The sequence below is a fragment of the Polyodon spathula genome, chromosome 6 (genome assembly GCF_017654505.1).
Source record: "Polyodon spathula isolate WHYD16114869_AA chromosome 6, ASM1765450v1, whole genome shotgun sequence".
In the NCBI taxonomy this organism is placed as follows: Eukaryota; Metazoa; Chordata; class Actinopteri; order Acipenseriformes; family Polyodontidae; genus Polyodon; species Polyodon spathula.
In genome coordinates, this window is record NC_054539.1 from 25,658,193 (window position 1) to 25,669,289 (window position 11,097).

An 11,097-nucleotide genomic window follows, 5' to 3' on the forward strand; every position below is an offset into this window, starting at 1 on the left:
GAGAGGCATAATCAGCATGTTTGAAATGTTATTTTACCCTTCTCCTGCTCTGTGCCTCTCTACCACTTTATCCCTGACTTGTTTCAAAAGCTCCTTGGTCTTCATGGTTGCTTTGTTGGATCACTATGTGACTTGCAGCTTGAAAGTCATTATATACCTGAGGGAAATTATCTACAAGTTAAATCACTTTGAGTACACACAGACTGAAATCATTTCACTAATTTTGTGACCTTTCAAACAAATCATTTGCACCTGAACTGATTTAGGGCTACAGTAGCAAATGGGTTGAATACTTATGCAAATGAGATTAATCTGTTTTTCTCTGTAAATCTTACTTATTTATATTCTATATGCTTTTTTTTAAATCTATATCAATGTGCAATAGTTTGTGTAGATTCTACATTTAAATCTAATTTGAAAGCGTTGTGGAGTATGCTCAGGTGCCAACAAAATACAAAAACTTTGCAGGGGATGAATACTTTTGAAAACCACCATATAATACCCGTTTTAGGGTTTGTATCATGATTTTTAAAAAAGTAAACCAAAGTGCTTTACCTAAATAGACAGGTCAATGAAAAACTATGGTTTGGTCCCAGAATGTTGGATTTTATTGTTTGCAAACTCAGAAACAGAAACAATCATGTCAGGATAGTTATTGGTAGTCAGTACACAGGCTCAAAAAATGTATCTATATTTTCTAAATAATTCCCATGCCAGTTAGCTTTTAATAACATTAAAACAGCACAATACAAGTATATCCACCAGAATGCATGAAACATTACATGTTGTGGACAATAAAGGCATTTTTTGTTTTGTTGTGTATCTAACAATAACCAAGCAGGTTGAACAGATTCAGTTACAAATGGAGTGTACAGCAGAATTCATCTCTTTTCACCCTCTCTGGTTTTCGTGAAGCTTCTCTGCTATTTTCTGCAGTTCTAAGTCCATGACTGCCAGGTTCTGAAGTTCCTTCTCCTGAGAATTAATTAGGAAAAAAAAGAATGAACGTCAATGGCCTGAAAACTTGCTCTGGTAACTGAAGTGGCTCCAATACCACAGTGCTTTATTCACAAAATGTTACCTCAACATTTTTATGATTTAATTGCATATAATAGAAGTTTTACATCTCTGCATTTTCTGAGGTAGTGTAAGATGTATGTCTGTCTGAATCAATGGGCTACATTTTTGTTAAATTGTAGAACAGTTATGTATTCCTAACCCTGTAGTAATGTATTCCAAGGCCTCAATTTTAATGACAGAATGAAAACTGCTGTTTCCTAGTACATAACCCTTCATGAGAGCTTAAATGGACTATCCATATTTGACTTGTATGATCATTGAAGCCAAAATCAGGAAATAGCCACTTTGACTCAATCATCAGTTTTCCAGCTGTCAAGGAGGAGTGTACTTAGGCAATCAATACACTGTGTCCTTGATATTTATCAGGATTCCGATTTTTGAAACGGTATGTTGTTAAATGGGCTCAGGATGGACAAGCAGAATGGCATGTCCTTAAGACATGTCGTCAAATTTTGACAGTACTGAACTCCCTACAGTCTCACTAATGTACTGTACAGTGTATTAACTCAAGACCAAAAATGACTATTTCTCTCCTTTTTCACACTACCGGTGTCTAATTAGTGTGACTGTTACAGCATATAAACTTCAAAAAACAGTAGAATTAGTCAGACGGAAATAGACCTAGAATTAAGCTAGCCCTGGTTCTCAGAGGTAAAGAACCTGTGCCCTGATCTTTTATCAAGGGAACACAATTGGAACTGAGCTGTGTCTCTTCCTTTTACTTTTTCTAACAAAAATACATTGTTAAACAATTGCAGCGACAGTCTGGTGTCAACAGGAAAAATAGTAACCTAAGTCTTAAAGCTGCAGTATCATTTTCCACCAACATTATAATTAATTTGTGTCTGAGTACTGCAGTTGCACTGTCTGTGAAGATAGTTCCTAAAGACTGTTTATGCTGTGGGGTCTTCCGCTCCCCTTGAAACCTGTCACTTTGCATGTAAAACAAGTATGCTCTTGCTGCTGCTTACAGCTGTATAAAGTATCTAAATAACTATGATAACATTTAAAGGGGGAGGGGGTTGTACAGCATTGTACAAGAAATACCCGTATCTCTAGTATTTCATCACAGGCTTATAAGGTTGCAAACTTATTAAATGTCTAAATGTTAAATTAGGTGTACACTTTATCTGTAAGCAGCATCATTTGTATTGAAACTATCAACAAGAGGTGTTGGGCACTGTAGAGCAATTCTGACATTTAAAATATAACTCTATTTAAAAAAAAATCATATCATATATTTCATGTTCTTTTGTGTTTACTGCAGTAGAAGTATTTCACCAGTACAGGGGGGGAGAATATTAAAATTTAATTAGCAAGACAGGGCTAAAGAATGTACCCTCTGAGGCTAAATGTGATTTACAATGTAATATCCCCAAAGAGATTATTAATGTCATCTACCTATGTTTTCAATTTAAGTGATTATACCAAATTCACCATAGGGTTCAAGTGCAGTCAATGTCCATGTCATGTCACTATTAATGGTAAATCATTTTTACATAATTTAACATCTAACACTGTATAAGTAATGCATTGTACTAACCCATCATGCACTCTTTTCTATCGTTCCTTAACTGAGTTTAAACGCTGAACTGTGTTTTAATGTACTTTATTGTATTGGTTTACCATTTTCTAACATTTACCTTTTTTTGTTTCATCTTATCAATTGTCACAAACATTCAACATGTGTTTATTAAAATCTAATTAATCTCAATATTTATATAAGCACAATAAATCATCTTACCTCCTCTTGTGAGAGTGGCCTCTGATGATGGTTTTCCTTTTCTTCCTCAAACTCATAATGACTCCTCTTCTCCTCAGAAAGAACAGGGAAGTCAACTGCCTTCTTGTAATTCAAAAGCTTTGCTAGTTCATCCATTCTGTTACCAGAGTATGGCCTTTTCTCTTGAAAGTGATGAGTCAGAAGGTAGTTCAGTTTCTCCTCATTGTCGTGGTGTCCATATTCCATACCATCGCTCCTCTTATCCCACCAGCCCTCTTCTATAACCTCCGGGTAATGAGGCTTTTCTTCCTGGTGTCTTTTCTCTTCTTCATTTTCAAGATTTTCTTTTTTGACAATCTGTTTCTCCCACCATTCCTCCTTGTGGTAAGGACTGGAATCATCAGCTAGCCTTTTTTCCTCCTCATCATCTCCCATATGTTTCTTCTCCTGAATGTGCCTTAGCTTTTCCTCCTCTTCCTGACTTTGAGATCTCTTATCTTCACCATGGTGCTTATTTTCTTCTACCTTACTGTAATGCCTCTTCTCATAGGGATGGTGTCTCTTTTTTAGCTCCTCCTCACTAACTTCTTCAAGGTATTGCCTTTTATCTTCATGAATCCTGTCTCCTTCTGGGCTTTCTTCACTGTTGTGCTGCTTTTCTTCCCTGACCTCACTTTCTTCAGAATGATGTCTCTTCTCTTGACTGTGATGTTGTTTCTGTGTCTCTTCTTCACTTTCTTCAGAGTGCTGGCGCTTCTCTTCACTGTAGTGGTACTTTTCTTCTTCCTCTTCACTTTTCTCAGAGTGTCTCCTCTTTCGTTCATGATGACGGCTTTCTACTGAATGGTGCCTTTTTTCTTCCTCTTCACTTTCCTCAGAATGATGTCTCTTGTCCTCACTGTAGTACCTTTTTTCAATCCCCTCACTTTCCTCTGAATCATGTCTCTTTCCCTTATGGTGACTCTTTTCCTCATGGTGGTGTTTTTCCTCCTCCTCTTTGCTTTCCTTGGAATGTCGTTTTTTCTCAAAACTATAGTGTCCGTCATCCTCCTCACTTTCCTCTGAATCATGTCTTTTTTCCAAGTGGTGTCTCTTTTCCTCCTCCTCTTCGCTTTCCTCAGAATGATGTCTCTTTTCTTCATGGTGTCTTTTTGTCTCTTCCTCTTCAATTTCTTCGGAATGGTGTCTCTTGTCTTCACTGTGGTGGTGTTTTTCTTCTTCCCCACTTTCCTTGGAATGATGCCGTTTTTCAGAACTGTGGTGCCTTTTCTCTTCACTTTCTTTAGAATAATGTCTCTTTTCCTCATGGTGATGTTTCTCCTCTTCATCATCTTCATCGCTTTCTTCAGGATGGTGTCTTTTCTCAGCAATGTGGTGTCTCTTTTCTACAAAGCTTCCCTCTGGAAAGTTTCTAATCTGTTCGTGGTGTTGTTTGTCTTCTTCCTCTTTAGACTCATTAGACTCATCTGACTCTTTGCTTCTCTTTTCTTCAGAGGAATAGCTGTTCCTTTTGTGTTTTCTATGATAGTGTATGTGACCATTGTATCTGTGTTTTTCTCTTTCATCACTCTTCTCTTCTTCTGATCTCTTCTCCTGATAGTGCTCCCCATAAGCCTGTTCTTCAATAGATTCCTCCCCACTTCTCTTACTATGACCATGATGAGATCTTTTCTCCAACTCCATGTTCAGATCTGGATGATCCTCTTCACTTGTATGTCTCTTTTCTTCAACTTCTGCATGGTGGTTACGTTTTCTGATTTCCTCTCCTTCTTCTGCACTGTCTGAATAATGACTTTTGTCTTCCACATCATAATGCATTTTTTCTTCTTGGATGCTGGTCTTCTCGCTTCTTTTGGCTGCTGTGTGGTGTTGTTTCTCCTCACTCTCCTTGATGTATCTTTTATCGTCTTCATCTTGAAAGTTATTTTTCTCTTTCAACTCTTTCTCCTCTCGATTAGGCTCCTCCAGATATCTCTTTAACTCCTCTTCAGGTTCTTGTTCATGGCTCCCTTCAAAATTCACAAGCTCTTTGTTACTCTTCTTTTCCATTGTCTCATGTTTTGCACCTGATCATAAACAATACATTAATTATATCAGTAATGAAGGAAACTGTGTTCATAAATAGGTTGTAATTCTATTATCAATATCACCAGTCCCATGAAATTGGATATCATCTTTTTTTATGAATTTTGCATTTTTTTTTTCAAAAAACAAATTAAAACCCTGTGATTGAAATGTTACTGCCTGGAATCACTTTTTCTAAGTTTCTTCATGAATGCCATATTAAACACAAGATTCGAGTCATTACCCTCTGTGCCTAACATACCCAAACAAATGTATAGGATGGTTTCCTCTGCAGAATACAATTCAATCCACAGCCAGATGTTGATAATGTGTTTTTTGGGTTGCATTGAAGATCCAAAAACTGCAGCAAACATACATTTGAACAACATATTTCTGTCTACTTTAATTTTCAACAATAATGAGCATCTATATATTATTATCATGCTACACTTGATTTTATGAATGTAAAAACAGATTGATATTAGTATATTACATAGAATTAAAATACCATCCCTAGTTTTCACATTGGTTTTACTGTGCTTTTAGACAAAGATTTGGGTGGCTCTAAAGTAAGTGAAATCAATGCAAAATCACTGGCCTACATTAACATTAGGCTATATTCCTTCCCCCCAAAAAGATTTTGCTCTGAAATTCTAAACTATTTGTAATACTATGGATGATGTTTTAATTATCCTCTTTTATAGTGTCTGAATTAAATACCTTAGAAGTAGAGAATGCAGTCCTTTATACATCTATTTTGCAATGTTCCTCTTAAAAGTGCAAAGAAAGTTCTTCCTTTGGTATTTTACTTGCTAAAATAAAATAATAAATTGTCTCCATATATAATTATATTTTTTTTAAAAAAGAAGAAAACATACTGGAACCATGTCAGTCTTTTTTACATTTCCAACCAGTTGGGAAAGATACTGCTGCAGTACAGAAAATTTTTCCCCCAATATCTTGGCAGCTACATAGAATCCCAAACTGTTCCCAAGACAGAAACAATGATTCTTTGCTAATATTGTACCACATATTAGTGTTTCAAATAGATTTAATCTGGTTCCGGTCTTTTAAGAAGCAGTGCATTTAAAACAACAAAAAAATAAAGACTTTCTTTTTGAAGGCTTGCAACCCGATATCTTTTTTTATGATGTAGCCTGTACTATATGGTTTAAAACTGATTTATAATGGGTTCTAAGTAGCTTGTCGATTTTGTCTTAATTGCTGTAATTGATAAATATAATTTTTCTTTCTACATCTCAAATAAATACATAAATAAATCCCCTGTACTGTATTGTCAAATTGAACATTTAAAAACATGCTGTATATAACGGGAAATGATTAAAACTTACTTGTCTTTAGAATATTTTTGCATGCTGGATCAACCAGAGGAGCGTTTGGTTTGGAAAGTGCATTGGAAAAGACTTCGACGATACACCGGGTCACCTATTATATGTTTAAAACATATTTTAGAACACAATATACGATTTTTCTATTAGGATTTACTAAAACAAGTAGCCTTAAACTTTGTAAAATCAAAATCATGTATCAGTCTATAATATGCAAAATGTAACACAGGCAATAGTAGAGAACACACGTACCAAGTCCTCTCTTCTTCCCTCCTTCCCAATTGGAACAGATGTGATATCTATCAAATAGACATACATTTAACTGTTTAGAATATGCCTCCATATAATATATCAAACAATTGTTGTCAAATAAGTTTTTTTGTGAATTGTAGTTAGATTCTAGTGCCACTTTATAGTATTCATATTCTTGGAAGCATTAACACGTTCTAAGTTACTATATTCATAGAAGGGCAATCTTGGCTGTGATGTTACTGACAAATACTGTCAAATAAGATAACCTTTTTTATTATTAATAGCAGAAACTGAAAATACGTGCACTACTACAAAGCATAAACAGTGAACATTCAGAACGGTCATTAAATACCATTATCTTTTTTTTTTTTTTAAAGGCCAATCCCATGTAAGTAAACACAATTGCAGTTTCTGCATACAAGGCAAAAACACATTTGATGAATGCATCCTACAAATAACTGCTGTCCACGGTGCTGAAACTGAGGGTGTCCGTTTAAATCAGAATTTAACTTTTTAGTTTAGCTGGATTTAGTTTAGCTAAAGAATGTGCCTACCTCCCAGTGCAGATAAAACGACCGCAACAAGAAGTGAGAGCTTCATAATGATAAAGCGCAGTTACTCCTCTTCCTCGTACAATCTGGATTTGTTCCCAAGACTTCAGCAGTAACTGGCAAGAGGCAAACAGGAACCAACAAGCGCTGAGTCCGCTCTCACTTTGACTTCGCAGTACGATGGTCTCCAGTTTATAAAACGAGCACAGCTTCTTCAGCTTTCATATATACCAGTGGGAGGGACAGGAAACCGCTTAAGCCTGAGAAGGCGTGCGCAGCTCCGATTTATCAAGGATGTGTGTCATGTAGAGCCCCCAGAAAAATAATACTGTTGCATATTCAAATTAATCTGGGTATACTGCTTCAAATTTGGCAGAAGGTTCCAAACAGACCATATTACAACAACAGACTAGTTAGTAACTGTCACTCCACCAACTTTCTTTTTTCTTCTTATGCATATGTATGCATATTTTTTGCCTGACGGATTACCTTTCTGAAATGTTTCGATATATATTAATGATTTAAATCGATTAATCCCACATCATTGATCTTTGATCAATGACATTTTTTGTAAATCGATGAGGTGGACTAATACTAATGTATATTATATTAGCGAGCGAGAGACTAATATAATATATTTATATCGCTCTCCTATATATATCTATATATTATATATATATATATATATATATATATATATATTATCATTATTAGTAAGAAGAATCGTTAGAGCGGGTCTTAGCAAGGCTCGTAGAAATCGTACAGAGTATTTGAGCATGTCATATAGTCTACTTTCAGTTTATTACCTAAAAGTAAAAATTTTTATTTGAATTGTGAAAAATGTTCTAACTGGTCTGTGAAGCCTCCCTTGACCTACCAAAATGCTAAAACGGTTACTCCAAGCTTTTAAAAAAAAAAAAAAAAAAACGTTGAACGATTCAACTTCTTCAAGAAGATTGCATTAGTATATGGTTTCATTTGCTCCACAACAGGCACTGCCTCCTTCCTCAAATCTACATTCCTAGCAAGATCTTTCGATTTGCTGAAAATAATTGTGAAAGCTTATGATGCAAAGCGAAAGTTTTAAAATATCATATCAGCGTTTACAAAGACACTGCGCATCCATTTTCACTAGGCTACAATACACAGCCTTCTGTTCTTTATTTTACAGCATACATTTTGTCGTGTTATTTTTTATTTGTGACCTGCTATTTTGTCCGATTTATTTATTTATTTATTTATTTATTTATTTATGTATATTTTATGCATTCGGATTGCTTGTTTCTTATTTCTGTGATGTGCGATGTCTGTATGGTCTTTATAGTATTTATTTTAAAAGCGTTTTGCGATACTATATATGTAAAAAGATCACAACTGTTAGGCTAGGGTCATATTTTTTAAGCTTCAGATTTTAATTGCGATCTCTAGTTTCATGGTCTTTTTTGACGGCTTTTTCTTTGTAAAGAACTTTAGGATCCTTATAATGAAAGACGCTATCTAACACAAAGATTGTGACAGCCGTTATTATTATTATTTATTATTATTATTATTATTATTATTATTATTATTATTATTATTATTATTATTATTTGCCCCTCTCTTTTTGTGGACGATATATCTTTGTTCTCCGATTGTAAATAACCATTGTCTAACCCTAACATTGTACCAGACGTTTAGCATATATAATAACTGTTTTTTTATTTTTTTTTTATTTAAAAATTTTAAATCATTTTCTTTGGGTCTAGTTAGGAGATATAAATAGCCAGATTGTTTTCCAAATGGATTCACGTGGGTACATACAGCATTAACATTTTTGAAAATCTAGTATTGGACAGAATAAAGGCTAATTGCAGCCATATAATATTTCTCAAGAACAGGCTAGTTTAGAGAGTGAAAGTCTCCTTTTTTATTCTGGGCTGGGAACCTTGCATAGACAATCTACTCAACAATGAGATTGGCAGAATTTTACAGTTTAGCATGTTCTGCTATTAATTATAATTATTGTACTGATTATTGGCAGCCTAAAACTTAGTTGCAACCTTCACATAATATACAGTGCCTATAGGAAATATTCACCCCCCTTGGATGTTTTCACAATTTGTTGTGTTACAACCTGAAATATTGATGCATTTAAATGGGATTTGTTTCCCCTTTGATTTACACAACCTACTCAAGACTTTCAATGTGTGAAAAAAATAAGTGCAGGTGCAACCAATTGCCTTCAGAATTCACACAATAAATTGAATGGAGTCATCTGTGTGCAATAAAAGTGGTTCACATGATTTCAGAGTAAATACACCTGTCTCTGTAAGGTCTCACAGTTGGGTAGTGCATTCAAAACAAAGATACTACCATGAAGGCCAAGGAGCTTTCAAAACAACTCCGGGATAAAGTTGTGGAAAGGCACTGATCATGGGAGGGGTATAAAAAGATTTCAAAGGCATTGAATATCCCTTGGAGCACAATCAAGTCAATCCAAGAATCTGCTTAGAGCAGGCCGTCTTCACAAACTGAGCAGCCGGGTAAGAAGGGCATTGGTCAGAGAAGCCACCAAGAGGCCAATGACAACTCTAAAAGACATACAATGTTCCATAGCTGAGATGGCAGAAACTGTCCATGTGTCAACAATAGCTGAGATACTCCACAAATCTGGCCTGTATAGAGGGGTGGCAAGAAGGAAGCCATTTCTGAAAAAAAGCCCATGTAAAATCCTGCATGGAATTTGAAAAAAGGCATGTGGGAGACTCTGAAAAGATGTAGCAAAAGATTTTGTGGTTCGATGAAACAAAAATTGAACTATTTGGCCTAAATGCAAAGCGTTATGTCTGGCACAAACCCAACACAGCACATTACCCAGGTGGCACCATCCCTACTGTGAAGCAAGGTGGTGGAAGCATCATGCTATGGGGATGCTTTTCATTGGCAGGGACTGGGAAGCTTGTCAGGGTAGAGGACAAAATGGATGGAGATAAATACAGGCAAATCCTTGTGGAAAACTTGTTTTAGTCTGCAAAAGACATAAGACCGGGATGGAAATTCACCTTTCAGCAGGACAATGACCCCAAGCACACAACAAAAGCGACACTGGAGTAGCTTATAAACAAGAAAGTGAATGTTCTAGAGTGGTCCAGTCAAACCCGGACTTGAATCTGATTGAGAATCTGTGGCAAGACTTGAAGATTGTTGTCCACCAATGATCCCCATCCAACTTGACAGAGCTTGAACAATTTTGCCAAGAAGAATAGAGAAAACACCCACAGAAGAAGGATGGTTGTTCTTCAAAAATGAAGTACTAGAGGCGCAAAACAATTACATCCCTAAAGTAGACAAATCTAAATGTAAAACTAAATTGCCAAAATGGTTTAATAGATCAATTAAAAAAAATATTCAGCGAAAAAAGGCACTTTACAGAGCATTAAAAAAGGACCAAAAAGAAAGTACGCAGAAAGAGTACACAGAACTGCAAACGCAAGTCAAAAAGGAAGTTAGAAAGGCCAAGAGAGAAACAGAAATAAACATTGCTAAGTGAGCTAAAACCAATTCCAAAATGTTTTTCCAATATTACAACAGCAAGCGAACATTCAAAGAGGAGATTAAATGTTTAAGAGATACAAATGGTAAAATCGTAGATGAAGAAAAAAAATAGCAAATATATTAAATGATTACTTTTCACAAGTTTTTACAAAGGAAGATACTGACAACATGCCCCACATGTCATCCAGTTCCTATCCAGTTTTAAATAACTTTAGCATAACTGAGGCAGAAGTGTTAAAGGTACTAGGAGCTCTTAAAATAAACAAATCCCCTGGGCCGGATGAGATCCTCCCAGTAGTACTCAAAGAAATGAAAGAAGTAATTTACAAACTGCTAACCAAGATCATGCAGCAATCTCTTGACACAGGGGTGGTACCGACAGACTGGAAAATTGCAAACGTAATACCGATCCACAAAAAGGGAAACAAAACTGAACCAGGTAACTACAGACCAGTAAGCCTGACTTCTATTATATGCAAACTTATGGAAACTATAATAAGATCCAAAATGGAAAATTACCTATATGGTAACAGGGTCCTGGGAG

The 11,097-nt window shown here is 35.6% G+C and overlaps 1 protein-coding gene across 1 annotated transcript; it reads right to left on the bottom strand.

The window, feature by feature from the left end:
• Positions 1–585: 585 nt before the first annotated feature.
• chgb (chromogranin B) lies at positions 586–7,195 on the bottom strand. Its single transcript, XM_041252644.1, has 5 exons — positions 7,023–7,195; positions 6,469–6,515; positions 6,220–6,313; positions 2,825–4,869; positions 586–975 (listed from the first exon to the last, which is right to left on the bottom strand). The coding sequence occupies exons 1-5, from the start codon at positions 7,066–7,068 to the stop codon at positions 892–894; spliced, it is 2,316 nt and encodes a 771-aa protein (XP_041108578.1). The 5' UTR covers positions 7,069–7,195; the 3' UTR covers positions 586–891.
• Between the last annotated feature and the right edge of the window lie 3,902 nt (positions 7,196–11,097).